The sequence below is a fragment of the Emiliania huxleyi genome, assembly GCF_000372725.1.
Source record: "Emiliania huxleyi CCMP1516 unplaced genomic scaffold EMIHUscaffold_109, whole genome shotgun sequence".
NCBI classification, from domain to species: domain Eukaryota; phylum Haptophyta; order Isochrysidales; family Noelaerhabdaceae; genus Emiliania; species Emiliania huxleyi.
In genome coordinates, this window is record NW_005201851.1 from 336,402 (window position 1) to 349,694 (window position 13,293).

At 65.1% G+C, this 13,293-nt stretch overlaps 3 protein-coding genes across 3 annotated transcripts in view; 2 read left to right on the plus strand and 1 right to left on the minus strand.

Moving 5' to 3' along the window:
• Nucleotides 1-1,986: 1,986 nt before the first annotated feature.
• Nucleotides 1,987-2,504, minus strand: EMIHUDRAFT_223396 (hypothetical protein; the record flags this gene model as incomplete). Its single annotated transcript, XM_005792212.1, has 3 exons — nucleotides 1,987-2,033; nucleotides 2,161-2,287; nucleotides 2,409-2,504. 3 exons carry the CDS (start codon nucleotides 2,502-2,504, stop codon nucleotides 1,987-1,989), a joined length of 270 nt encoding a protein of 89 aa, XP_005792269.1.
• Nucleotides 2,505-7,072: 4,568 nt separating this feature from the next.
• EMIHUDRAFT_361255 (hypothetical protein) lies at nucleotides 7,073-9,127 on the plus strand. Its single transcript, XM_005792213.1, has 4 exons — nucleotides 7,073-7,204; nucleotides 8,498-8,592; nucleotides 8,665-8,692; nucleotides 8,779-9,127. Exons 1-4 carry the CDS (start codon nucleotides 7,118-7,120, stop codon nucleotides 9,025-9,027), a joined length of 459 nt encoding a protein of 152 aa, XP_005792270.1. The 5' UTR covers nucleotides 7,073-7,117; the 3' UTR covers nucleotides 9,028-9,127.
• A 3,224-nt stretch (nucleotides 9,128-12,351) lies between these two features.
• EMIHUDRAFT_223401 (hypothetical protein) overlaps nucleotides 12,352-13,293 on the plus strand; it is a gene marked incomplete at both ends in the record, with an annotated part of 1,695 nt that continues 753 nt past the window's right edge. The window contains one exon of the mRNA XM_005792214.1: nucleotides 12,352-13,221. Coding sequence (XP_005792271.1) covers nucleotides 12,352-13,221 — 870 coding nt within the window. The remainder of the gene's footprint in view (nucleotides 13,222-13,293) is intronic.

Consider the following 13,293-nt stretch of genomic DNA (forward strand, 5'->3'; position numbering starts at 1 on the left):
AATCGCGCAATAACACAGTCTCGCCGACTTAATTGCACGCCCTTGTTTCACCTACACCGCAAGTGTGTGATGTGATCAACGGCCCCATGCAACGAGAACGTTATCCTTTGCCCATCGGACTTTCCGTTTTATCTAGAATTCGCTCATGTTCTTTTTCTCGCGTTAGTGCCAGTGCGCGCCAGAAAGAAAGAAATAAACAGACCACCCAAGGGAGGGATGGGAAGACGCCAATTCGGTGCCAAGAAAGAAAGAAAACGCGGACAACCCAAGGGAGGGATGGGAGAACGGCACGCCGCCACCGCGCCACCACACACTCACAGGGATTTTAAGTGACAACTCACCATTGTCCCTCGGACACCACTCTCCAGCCGCGCTACTTTCGCCCACCCACCGCTCTCGCATGACATCTCGACAATCCTCTCATCTCTGGGCCCAGACTCCTAACCACTTCCCCTGCTCGCCCAGGACCACGAAGCGCCGCCCGCGCGCCCATTGACCCCCCAATCAACCCACGCTGTCCCTCAATCGCCACCCGCCAGATGTACTGCCCTCGCCCACCCAATACTCTCACCCTCCTAACCCGGACAGTCCAGGTACAGGAAAAGCGGGGAGCGGGGCCCGATCCAAGGAGCACCCCGTCGGCCCGGGAGGGCTGTGAATTTCGGCGCGGGCGGAAGGCTGCCTGCAGACGCTCAGCCCCCGGCTGAGCTGCCGAATCCTCCCGGCTAATCCCCTGACCTGCCGCCTGAAACGGGACAACATTACACCACCTCACACACACTCCCCCCTCAGGGCTAAGCAGTGCGCAAGTCCACCCGAACTCTAGGCGAGGCGTCGACCACTCCTTCGGAATAGCTCTGTCAGTGGCTGCACTAGACGCCCAGTGATGGCGCGCGGCGCGGGCGGATGACTGGAAGAGAAAATGCGGAGATGCTAGCTCGCAGGTAGATGTGCTCAGCCAAGGGTAGGGGATGAGGGGAATGTGTCAGTGTGAGGGGTGCACCAACCGCAGAGCGTTGTGTTTTGCCTTTGAAAACTGAACAGTTTTTTTCACAGGGATTTTAAGGTCCTCCGGGCCAGTTTCGGGGCTAGGAAAGGAAGAGCTCTCGTCAGGCCAGCACACTGGCACCCAGCAATGCATCATGAGGATGTTGACGGGAGCAAGAGCCACGCCGTTGGCTTAACTTCAGATTGCGAGGCTGTGATTGCGATGGCGAGGAGGTATGTGGGGTACGTGGTGATTAGCCTCCTCTTAACATATTCGAGCGTACTCTGTTGCTCCACCTTGTCGGGCGAGCGCGCGAGCTCCACGTAGGCCAGAATGAAGCCGCTCAGGCAGAAGAAGAATTGGGTCCAGTGAGTCCCCCATTCGGCGAACGCACCCAGGTGGTCAGGTAGAAGTGATTCAGGACAATCAGCACCGACGCTACCCACCGCGACCCATCAAGTCCCTCCAGTTTGGCAGCCTTGCCTGGCGTCGGCGTCGCCGCAGGCAGGGCCGAGCTCTTAGTCTGTGTGAAATCACCGAAGGCCTCCTCGGGGGTCTGAGGTAAGTGGTCCGTCTCGTCGCTAACGTTCTCCCAGTCACTGCTGCGAGACACCTTCGATTCAGACGGGCGCCGCTGACTGCTTTGCCGCCGCTGATATTCAGTGAGGGTCTGCATCCGCGCGCAGATAACGGAGACGCGCAAAGCGTGATTCAGGGTTCGGACTTTTTGCGGGGTATGGTATGGTCGCTTCACGCAACCCACCTGTTCTTCACCTTCCTACATACATACATACCTCGAGACCATACCCCCCCCGCCTGCTGACAGACCCAGCCTCCCGCCGACGGGGACCATACCCCCCCCCCCCTCCCCCACCCAGCCCCTCGCCCCACCGCCGGCCGCCTTACTGCTAGGCTCCAGGAGGCTGCAGACACCGACACGCACACTAGATACGCGCGGATGGCCGCCGTCTTCCACGCCAGCACCGGCCGGTGCTCGTCTAGATGAAGAGCGCGGCGGCGAAGTTGGCAATCGCCTGGCGAGCCTCTACGTCAGCGGCGGGCGCGGCATCCGCGCCGGTCGCCGCACCCGCACACAGCAGGCGCCGCGCTGGCCGTCCCCGCGCGGGCGGCTCCGATGGCCGCCGCGCCGGCCGCCCCGCGGGCCTCCACACCGGCGAGGTCCTCCATCGGCATCGCCGTGCCGGCGGGTGCCCCTCCAGTGGGTGCCACCGCTCCGGTGGTCGCCTCGCCGGTGATCGCCTCGAGCGGGTTGGCCGGCTGCGCCAGCGGCGCAACAATCTAAAAAAAGAAAAAACAAATCAATTTTTGCCATCATTGCAATCATTGGATATGCTAGACTGTCGTTGGTCTCACCCTTTCGACCCGGCGTCGGCGCCGGCACACACGTGAAGCTACTGACGTCCACGGAGCTGAACGGCGCGCTTGGCGTCGTCGAGAGCGCTGGGAGCGGTGAGCGCGTCATCGTGCGCTTGGCCGCTGGCGGCCGGCGCAGCATTCGCCGCGACTCGCTGGAAATCGTCGCCGCCTACCAGCCATTCGGACCGATGGTGCTCGACGCGATCGAGAGCGAGGGCGACCTCAGCGCCGTCGCCACGTGGCTCGCAAGCGGCGGCGACGCCAACGCGCCCTTCTCTGCTCTCGGCGCAGTAGGCATGGTCATGATGCAAAGGTACGCCGGCGCGACGCCGCTCATGGTCGCCTGCGGGTCTGGCGCCTTTCGCAAGGTCGGGCCGACTCGCATGGAGCCCGTCGTCAAGATGCTGCTCGACCATCGGGCCGACCCAAACAAAGCAGCCCCCGACGGCTGCACCGCCTTTGTTGCAGCGTGCCAACAGGCTGGCAACTTTCCGATTTGCGCGCTGCTGCTGAAGTACGGCGCTGACGTCGACGCGATGTCGCCGCCCGGCGCCGTTGCGCCCAACAGCCAGTCCGCGCTGGTGACCGCCGGACTCGCCCGCAACGCGCCCGGCGTCTTCCTACTTCTGCGTGCGGGTTGCGACCTGCACTTGGCCGATAGCGAGATTGCAGACGCCATGGCGATGCTAACGCCGCGCGCACCAAAGGGCAAGGTGTCCATTCATTGTCCTTCTGGACGGTCCGAATTGTCGACCGAAGTTCGGTGAGACCTCCATGTGTCTTTACCATCTAGGTGCTCCCACCGCTCCCGCCGGGCATGCGCGAGTCGATCGCTCGCTCGTCGAAGGCGTTCCTCTGGGACAGCATTGTCCTCCACAAGAAGGAGGGCCTCAAGCGCACGGCCTCCCTTGGCGTGGACAGCGCGTGGCTCTACCGTGCGGTGCGAAACGTGAGGCTCATCGACCCGTCGGACGAGCACGCCGACGGCTGGTCCGCGCTCCGCGCGTTTGTCGTACGCGAGGGGCTGATGCTCGGCGGCCTGATGCACTGGCAGCCGCCTGGGCCGCCGCGCTGGCCGGAGGCTGCCTATGCGCAGCCGGGCCTGTCCACTAGCCAGCGCGCCGAGCTCAACGCGGGGCCTCCTCCATGCGAGCTTATCTGGCACGATCGGATGCCGCAGGCCGTTCGCCACCAAATCCTCTCGTACCTCTCCCGGCCGCTGCTGATCTACCACGCGTGTTGGATGCAGCTCGGCGACTCCCTCTACCGCCGCACCGAGCCGATCACGCTCCACTTTCTCGGGTGGGCCAGCGTCGCCTCGACGGCGGGCTTCGAATTCGATCAGGCTGGCACACACAAAGAGATTGGCGAGTGCTGGGCGCCGACGTTGCGCCGCCTTTTCCCGCTCGTGGAGAGCTTCCATCTGTGCGGCTTTGGGCCCGAGGCACCACGGCACGAGGCGAGCTTCCTCGACGGCTGGCTCCGCCTCTCGCTCTGTCCGGGCCTGTACGAGGTCTCGGCGCACGACGTGCCGACCGTCACTATCGCGCCGCTGCCGGCGATCTGGGACGCCGTTTGGCCCGAGGAGGGAGGCACGGTCCGCTTCTCGGGCGGCGACGTCGACCGGGCCAAGCTGCGTCGTGCGGCGACGAGCGCCTTTTCGGAGCACGTCATGCACACAAGTGAGCACGACATGCACGGCCACCGGACCGTGCCGTTCGCGGCGCTGTGGCGGCCGACCTTTGAGGCGCTGCGCGACGCTGGCCGGCCGGTCCTCCTCACCCACAACGACAGCGTCGAGGAGCAGCTCTCGGTCCAGAACCTCCGCGCTCTCGCTGGCGACGCGACCACCCTCCTGCACACCTCGCGTAACCCGTACCCGAACCCGGGCGGCGTGCGCGTGGGCAACAAGTTCAGCGCGGCCGTGACCAGGCGGTTGCGCATCGAGGCGGATCCGAGCATGGGCGGCGCTGACTTGGAGGGCATCGAGCGCGTGAAGGCGAATGTCGTCGAGATGGACATCCGCAAGCACCCGTTCAACAAGTATGTGGACGACCCATCGTGGTTCCTCGACGTGGACGAGGTCCAGAGCGGAAAGATGCGCGTCGGCATGGACGTCCGCCTGCTGTGGTTCCAGGGCTGAGGTGACGAGCGGCGCGTGCAATATGGTACGCCCCGGGGCCTGGAGCGGCCGCACACTGCTCGGTACCCCCCCTGCACAACTACCCTGCTGCTGGGGGGGGGGGGGGGGGGGTCTTACCCCCACAACAAAACGCTTCTGCTGGGGGGGGGGGGGGCCCCACCCCCCCCCAGCAGCAGAGCGCACTGGACCCAGCTCTCCCGCCTCTTCGCCGCCGCCCCCCCCTCCACCCTCGGCTCGTGTTTGAGCGGTACGCTCGAGGCGGTTGTGTTCACCGCGCCTTCGAGCCCAATACACCTTTGTCGTGTCGAGTGCTGGCGTTTTACAACACTTGTGACCATGTGAGTCTCTATCTTGTAATTTCCGGTATCAATCGAGTGTAGAAGAAGAGTTTCAAAGCCAGTTTCGGTGGGGATCTGGATCGGCGTCGAGTACACAAGCGGGATGGCCCGCCACTCGAACCAACCCGCAAGCGGGCGTACGAACCGCGAGCGGCTCGCACTCGTGCATATCCAGATATATGTGTGCACTCGTGGCACGCCAGAGGCGTCCGACAGCGACACAGACGGCGCCGGGGACAGACGGCGCCGGGGAAATTGGTCTCGACGTGGACGTGACGGCGCCGTCGGCGAGAAACGACAGGCGGCCCGTACGGAAGGATGGGGTGGAGGGTGGGCGGTGTCGATGTTGTGTAGATTGGGCGCGTGCTGCTGCCGGCGAGAGGGGGTGCGAGGAGCCTTGTGACTTGCATGGGGCTCTCTTCACGGCGTCATCCACGGGACGAGGACCCCTCTAGAAAATACTTCGAAACACGCCTAATATTTGCGGACAGCGCATCCAAGTGGCCGCCATCATTGTCAATGCAGATCTCGAGCGCGGGCCGATGCGCTCATCCAAGCAGGCCAGTCCAGCTACGCAGGAGGCCGGGGCCCTTCATCTTCGTGGAGAGCGAAGCGTCGCCGTTGCTGCGTTCGTCTCTTCACAAAAGGCCTCGCAATAGACGACCAACTTCTCGTCTTCTGCAGCTGGCCCCTCGTTGAGGCTCTGAAGACACAGCCCTTCAACGAACTGCCCAACTGCCTTACCATTCTCCTGACATCGAGGTTGGAAAGCTGCCCGCCACAGCCGCTGCAAGCGCCACATCATCCGAAGCTTCGTTCGGCGTAGCATTCAGCACGGCTTGGATTGCAGCAAGGAGTGAGCCGTGCTGGCTAAGTAAGGCAATTGCTCGCTCTTGCGTGGCACCGCAGTCGACCAGCCACCTCACGTCGCCCTCCCGCGGCAAAGTCGTTGTCGCATAGAGCACCTCGTTGTTTTCATCTTGACGCAATGCGCGTCACAAACTGCCTCGGATTGGCTGCTGGCACTCTCGAGGCTATGCCTACGCAGCCTCGCGCGCATGGGCAGTCAATAGGGACCATGCACCTTCTCAGGACAGCGCCGGTGCCTCTCTCTTGGACCGGCAAACGTGGTGGTCTCGTGTCACCAATGTGGGACCAGTGCGGCATCGCGCCATCGACAGCTCTGAACTGCGCCTCACCACTGACCGGGAAGGCCGCCAAGTGGGCCAGCACAGGTCGCACATTGTGGCAGCAGTCAGCAGTGCATGTCTGATAGCTAGAGCAGCAGCGTCAGGGTCGCAGGGTCGGATCGTGTCAAGCCTCTCGCCCGGCCGGCCGCGTGCAGACGTCGGCCTGTCTGCTGTCTGGAGTGATCTGTCGGCGGTCAGTACGACCGATCAGGTCGGAGTTTTCTTATGGTTAGAGGGTCTATCTGTATGTACTCCTCGAGATCTCTCCAAATCTGCCCTCTGTTAGACCAGGTTAGATCGGGAAGTCGGTGCTAACGGAGACTAACGGAGCCGGAGCCCCGTTTCCGCACTTTGGCGTTTGGACTGGCCTGTGTCCTTGGGCCCCACTTGTGGTTGGCACTTCCTGTGTGTGGCCCCCTGCCTCCCCCCAGAAGCCCCCATCGGCGCCCTGTCCGGCCCGAGGTTTTAACGGCCGCCAGGAGCACCAAGAGGACTCCTCATGGCTGCTTGCAAGTGGGCCTCGACCGGCCTCGGCGGGGGGGGCGCGGGTTGTCCCGGCTGCGGGTTGCGCCGGGAGGGAGGACGATGTCGCGCTGCTGGATGACAGAGGTGCCGAGCCTGTCGAGGACATCCGATTCACACTCACGGCTGTCCTACTGGTCATATAGAAAGTCGGCCGTCCGCGAGCCCCCAGCTCGCCGACGGCGAGAGAGATGCCACGAGGGGTCGCGGTGGCGTCCATCGCCAGGCTCCCTAGCTCAACCAACGACCCTTCGGGATCGACGGCCGATCGTCATGGTGACACTCGCGGGCCCACAGGAGGGCTCGGAGCCGCGGCACCGGTCCGCGCCGCCAGCGGGGCGAGAGCACCAGCCTACAACCTGCCGACATGGCAGTTGCGACGGCGCTTTCACACAACATGGACATGGACATGGAGGCTGGGGATGTTCACACCGACAGGACGAGCAGCCTGTGGTGCATCCAGTTGTGCATGATGTTCGGCACGACGACAAAGCCTGCGGAAGGTGGCGACAAGAGAGACGACAGCCCCGTGTCCCAGCTCGGACGGAGGCTCAGTGGGATGTGGGGCGACAACGGGCCGCAAACAGAGGCCAAGAAGTGGCTGAAGCACAAGGCGGCGATCGGCAAGCGCAGCACCACGGAGAAGATGAATCGCGCGATCTTTCTCAAGAACCATAAGGTGCTCTCCTTCCCCGAGGCCAAGGCGAGCGACGCGTTCAACGCGTACCTCAAAGGAGAGGAGGCGTTCCTAAAGACCGAGGAGTGCCTCCTCGCCAGCTACGCCGAGCTGGTGGCCTTCCAGGCGCCTCTCCCGCCAGCCACGCCGTGACTCGCAATCCTTCTCCTGAGATCTCGATCCCTGCCCGGCGCCTCCTTTCCGCCAGGCGGGCCTCAGTCCCTTCGCAGCGAGCTTGGCTGCCGGCGCGCGTGCCTTTGCGGTGGACGGCGCGCTTGGTCCCTCGCTGGCGCCCTCTGGTTCCGCCGCCTTCTCCACCGGCATGAGCGCGGCGGAGCTCGCCTCCAAGACGAAATTTGCAGACGCGATGGCCGCGCCAGCCTAGATGCGGAAGCAGAGGCCCGTCTCTCCCCACATCTCCCCATATCTCGAGGCCTGACGCGAAGACCCGTGTGTCCGAACTGGCGCTCGAGATGACGCGTGGGCGCGGCGGCATCCCCGCTGTCGTCAGCGGCATTCGTAGCCCTCGCATTCACGCGATGCTCTGAGTACACCGCTCGACGCCGCACTCCCACCTCCCCACCACCACCACCACGCTAAAGTGCTCATGGCTGTGTAGGAGACGGCCATCCTGCCGGCGGTACGGCGCAAGGCCACCGCGATGGCCGCCGTCCGGCGCCCTAGATGCAGACGTGACGCGCCCGTGCGTTGCGGCTAGCAGTCGACAGGCGTCACGGTCTCGGAAGATTACCCGAGATTACCCGAGATTACCCGAGCGGCTAGCAGTCGACAGGCGTCACGGCCTCGGCTGCCTTCAGCTGTGTTCGCTGCGCGCGTGGCCCGTGACACTCAATGCGCCGCGAGTGCACTGCAGACTCCGCGCTGCCCGCCCGCTGCACTAGGTGTGGCAGCACATCTCGGAGCTGCAGGTGCGTACCAGCAACCACCCTCCTCCTCACTAGCGGTTATGAGGAGCCCACGGCTTGTCACCATCGGCTGTTCGGAGCTGCAGGTGCTGAAGCTGAACGCAGACTATTACGCGGACAAGTACCAGAGGCTGCAGGAGAAGGCGGGCACGCAGCAGGCCAGCAAGAGATCACCCGAGATCACCCGAGATCACCCGAGATCACCCGAGATCACCCGAGCCAAGCAGCCGCGAGAAGGATACACCGCGGCTGTACCTCACCTCGGCTGCACCTCGGCTATACCCCGGCTAATCTCGGCTAACCTCGGCAGGCCAAGCTCGACAGCAACCGCGAGAAGAGCGAGGCGGCGTCGGCGGCGTGGGACGAGGCGTCGGCCGCGCTGCTGGTCGTATTTCAGGGCTACGCGGCCATCGGCACCTCTCTGCTCCGCCGCCCGCTCTCCTTCACACCCTCCCTCCTCTACGCGCTCTCTTTTCTTTTCTCAGGCAACACTCTGCTCTGCCGCGAGTTCGAGCTGTTGAAGAGCGCGCAGGCAGAGGGCAGCAGTAGCCAGCAGCCCGTTGCTCTAAAGGTGCTGCCCGGGCCCGCGCCTGAGCAAAAACATCCGGACGCCCACAGGCGGAGGCATACGAGGCCATGTCGGCCGAGGTGGCCGCGCTGGAGCTGCGGCGCCCCAAGTACCAGGACGAGAGACCCGACGTCGAGCTGCCGGAAGTTGGAGGCGGGACATTCGGCCTCGCTTCGCTCGCCCGCGCCTCCAGCGCGGCGTCGGAGCCCGACGAGGCCGCGCCACCGCTCTCTCCGCGGGCGGTAGAGGGGGAGGGGGGGGACTCGCCTTCCAACCCGACTCCGGTCGAGTTGAGCTGAGATGCCTTTGGTTTCGGCGGTGGCTTACGTGGGGAAACGGTGGTGTTTCCGGCTGTGTCCGGACGGTACGTTGAGCGGGTGACAAATCTGCAATGTGCATCCTGTTGCTCGCACGCGGCAGCGGCGGGGTTTCTTTTTCTTGCGCAATCGACCACCGTTGCAATCCGCCTCCGGCCCGCACCAGCCGCCCCCGCCGCTCCCTCGCCAGATAAGCCGCCGCCCACCCGCCTCCTCGACCTCCCCACGGAGCTCCTCGTGCGCGCCCTCTCTCATTGCGGCCCCGCCGACATCGCTCGCGTCGCGGCCGTCTCGCTCCTCTTTCTCACGCCTCGCTTGCGGTGGAGGGCATCCGCTTGCGGGCGCAAGAGCGCGACTTCGAGCTGCCCGCGCAGCCAGAGGGCGAGGGCTGCGCCGTGCGGTGGCTGTGCTATTCAGCGCTGCTGTGCGAGTCCAACCCGCTGGCGAGGGCGGCGGGAAGCGCTCTGCACAGTCTCTTCATTGACGGTGAGGGGCGGCTCTCGTCGTGCGGCTCTGCACCGTCCTACTCTCCAGGACTGCTCGGGCACGGTGAGGGCGTGACGCGGCTCAACGCGCCGACCCGCCTTCCCTCGACGCTGGGTGAGCGCGCCGTGAGCGTGTCGGCTGGCGCCGCGCACAGCCTCGCCCTCACCGCCGGCGGCAGCGTCTGGAGCTGGGGCGGCGGAGCTGTCTGGAGCTGGGGCTGTTGACTCTTTGGCCGGTTGGGCCACGGCGACGAGCAGGATCAGCGGGAGCCCAAGAAGGTCGAGGCGTTTGCTGGCCAGCGCGTCGTCGCCGTCTCGGCTGGAGAGCACCACACGCCCTCACCGCCGACGGAGCTGTCTGGAGCTGGGGCGCTGGAGCCCTTGACCGGTTGGGCCACGGCGACCAGCAGAACCAGCTGCTGCCCAAGAAGGTCGAGGCCTTTGCTGGCCAGCGCGTCGTCGCCGTCTCGGCAGGATCCCGCCACAGCCTCGCCTTGTCCGCCGACGGCGCTGTCTGGAGCTGGGGCGAAGGATACTACGGCGAGCTGGGCCACGGCGGCACGCATAGGCAGCTGCTGCCGAAGAAAGTCGAGGCCTTTGCTGGCCTGCGCGTCGTCGCTGTGTCGGCGGGAAGCGAACACAGCCTCGCCCTCACCGCTGACGGCGCTGTCTGGAGCTGGGGCGTGGGCTGGGAAGGCCGGCTGGGCCACGCGGGCGATCAGCAGCGCCAGCTGCCGAGAAGAAGATTGAGGCCTTTGCTGGCCAGCGCGTTGTCGCCGTTTCGACTGGAGTGGGCCACAGACTCGCCCTCACCGCCGACGGCGCCGTCTTTATCTGGGGTGAGGGCGGCCACGGCTGTCTAGGCCACGGAGATGACCTGTCAAACGACAAACCAGCTGCTGCCGAAGAAGATCGAGACGTGGGTGCAAGAGGTTGAGCTTGAGGATTCGAGGAGAGTCACGGGTGCATTATGCTACTCTTGAGTTGTCAAAAGTTAGTAAAAGGGAGAACTTGAGAACAGACAGACGCCAGGCCCAGCGGCGAGCGGGGTGCAGGAACCTTCCCAATGTCATCGTCATCTCACGAAGGCGAGCTCGTAGCAGCACAAGCCCGCAGCGAGCCCGCCCACCCCGAGGAAGTCGGCCACGTTCTGGTCAAAGGGGTACCCGTCATTGGTGCGCAGGGACCACAATTTGAAGCGCTCGCGGACAAGCAGAAAGTCGAAAACGGCCGCAAATTGGGCCGGGGTTGGAGGGATCATGCTGGGCGAGACGTGCAGCTCTATCATCAGCAGCCGCACCGGCCCGAGAGCTTCCGCGGCGGTGGAGTTGTGGGCGAGGTGCTCGATTGCAGCCCACTCACACCCCTCGCAATCGATGGTCAACACGCGGATCGGCGCCGCGCCGCGCGGGCGCCTCGCGACCATCTCTTCAAGAGTCATCAAGCGCGCTTCGTCGATAGTTCCGTAGCTGTTGATGCTGTCGGCTGCTCTCGCACCGCCGGTCCTCTTGCTCGCAGTCAAACTGCCTCCGAGGCCAGCAAAGTGGAAGTGCGTCTTGCTCATTCGTGAGGCGCTGCGCCGGTGCCTAGGGGAAGTGGTAGCCGTGAGCGACTCTTCGAAGAGAAAACTCCGATCACAGACGCCAGGCGCGGCCATCGACTCGGGAGCAGGAGGCTCTGTGTGTGCCCGGGCAGAACCAGTGCATACAACCTAGAGCGGAGGAGGTGCCTCGCCCGCAGCTCGACAGTCGGGTCGTAGGCGTGCACCTCGCACCCCTTTGAGAGGGCGTACTCCGCAAACGTCCACTCGCCGCCAATTCCAATCACGTAAACTGCGCACGGTTCCCCAGCCTGCGCCGGCCAGAGCGCGTCGCAGTAGCTGGCGCTATCCCTCGCGGCGGCCGACCGCAATGTGCCCGGGCAGTGGACGCGGCTCCGGCGGGCGCCACGGCCACCGAGAGGCGGCACCGTGCCGTTCCTCCAGAACCGGCTGTAGTCGGTCTCGGTCCCTCGCCTCGCCGTCAAGCCAGTCGGCAGATCCGGCGAGGCCAGCAGCAAGCCGATCCAGAACTGCACCCGGCGGTAGATGTGATGACGGCGGTACGTGTCACTGGCCGCCAACTGCCAGGAGGCGGCGCCGAACTTTGCCTCGTCTGAATCGCGGGCTGCGGTCACGGCAGACTGCTGGTCGCAGGAGCAGTTGTACCACTCTTTGCCGGGCGGGTAGCCGCACAGAAAGTGATTAGCAGAGTCCAGCGCTCCGTCACAAGCAAAGGTGCCGCGGCACGCGCGCGTCCAGACCTGCCGAGGATTGTCGTCGTAGCAGCCGAAGCTCGTGTTGAGTAGGCAGGGAGTCCTGCTGTGCTGTCGCACGAGCTCCAGAGAGCATGCAGGCATCGCGGCTGAAAGTCGCCGAAAATCCTGCTAGCGGAGGTGGGGACCCTGGTCGGGTACCCGAGACCGAGGGGGGGCGACACTGTGCTTCTGCAGCGTGCACCTCGATCCTTAGCGTTTGTTTGTTGTTGTGACCCCCCCCCAAATGATCTTCCACCGAGGGAGGGCGAGACGATGGAGGGTCCCGTACCATGCGGAATCGACCCTATCCAGGGGCACCTATCCAGTGCTCAAGTCCGCAAGTAATTGCGCTCCGTAGTCGACTGTAGAAAGTTTCAATGCGCGCGACGGGCGGGACCAAGTGCTTCGCGCCGTTGTGTTTTGCGCGTTCTGCTTCGCACGTACGTTTGCGCCTCGCGCGTTGCGAGCGCACGCCAGGACGGCCTGGTGCCCGTGACTTGTGTGCCTTGGGGACGCAGCCACACACATGGCACACAGAGTCAGCGGCGACGACGACCTGAGGGAGCGCCTCTACGAGCGGCGGCTTCGCAGCTTCATGAGTCAGCGCGGGCTCCAGCGGAGCGAGGCTCAGCGGCGCGTTGTTCATCTGGAGTTGGCGCTCTTCCAAGGTCCTGGACGGGACCGAGGCGGATCCGTGCGAGGACGCCTCGAGCCTGCTCCACACCATCAGGGCTGCCGGCCCGCTGGGCAGCCAGCAGTGCCAGCCAAGCCAGGCTGTAGCGACGGGATCGAGTCTGATCAGGCCTGCAACGGTCCGCCGCTCGTCGCAGGCGAGGCCGAGGGACAGCAGGAGAAGGAGCGGCCGCCAGCTTGGCTGCGGGACGCGACTGCTGCCATCGACAACAGCCTTCCGTCACCGGCTCCGGAGGTTGTCGCCGCCCTCGAGGAGAGGCTCGCAGAGGCGGAGCGGCAGGCGTCGCAGGCTCGCTCCCGCATGGCGCAGCAGCGGCAGCTTCTCGAGCGGCAGCGCGCGGCGCACGCGGATCAGGTCGACGCTCTCGCCACCGCCGCCGAAGCGCGCGAAGTGGAGCATCGGCGAGAGCTTCGGCGGGCAGAGGCGGCACTCGAGGAGCAGCAACAGCAAGAGAGGCAGGTGGTCGCCGTGCTCCGCTCGCAGATCGAGGCGGCGCACGAGTGGCATGCACGGCTGGCGGAGGCGCAGACAGAGGAGGCGGCGCGGCTGGCGGCCGCATCGGAGACGGAAGGGGAGGAGCTCAGGGTGGAGCTGCTGCGGGAAGAGCTGGCCACAATCGAGCGTGAGCGCTCGACGAGTGAGGCGGCGGCGCGGGAGGGGAAGCGGCATCACGAGGCGGCGGAGGACGAGGCAGAGGCGCGAGTATCGCGGGCGGAGGCGGAGGCGGATGCCGCCAAGGAACCGAACACCTCCGGCAGAGGCGAAGGCGGAGGC

Coding starts and splice junctions, on each gene's coding strand:
- EMIHUDRAFT_361255 (XM_005792213.1), top strand. CDS start 7,118: ATGTGGGGCGACAACGGGCCGCAAACAGAGGCCAAGAAGTGGCTGAAG. Junction 7,205..8,497: donor AGCGCAGCACCACGGAGAAG/ATGAATCGCGCG, acceptor AACCGCGAGAAG/AGCGAGGCGGCGTCGGCGGC. Junction 8,693..8,778: donor AGCTGTTGAAGAGCGCGCAG/GCAGAGGGCAGC, acceptor GGACGCCCACAG/GCGGAGGCATACGAGGCCAT.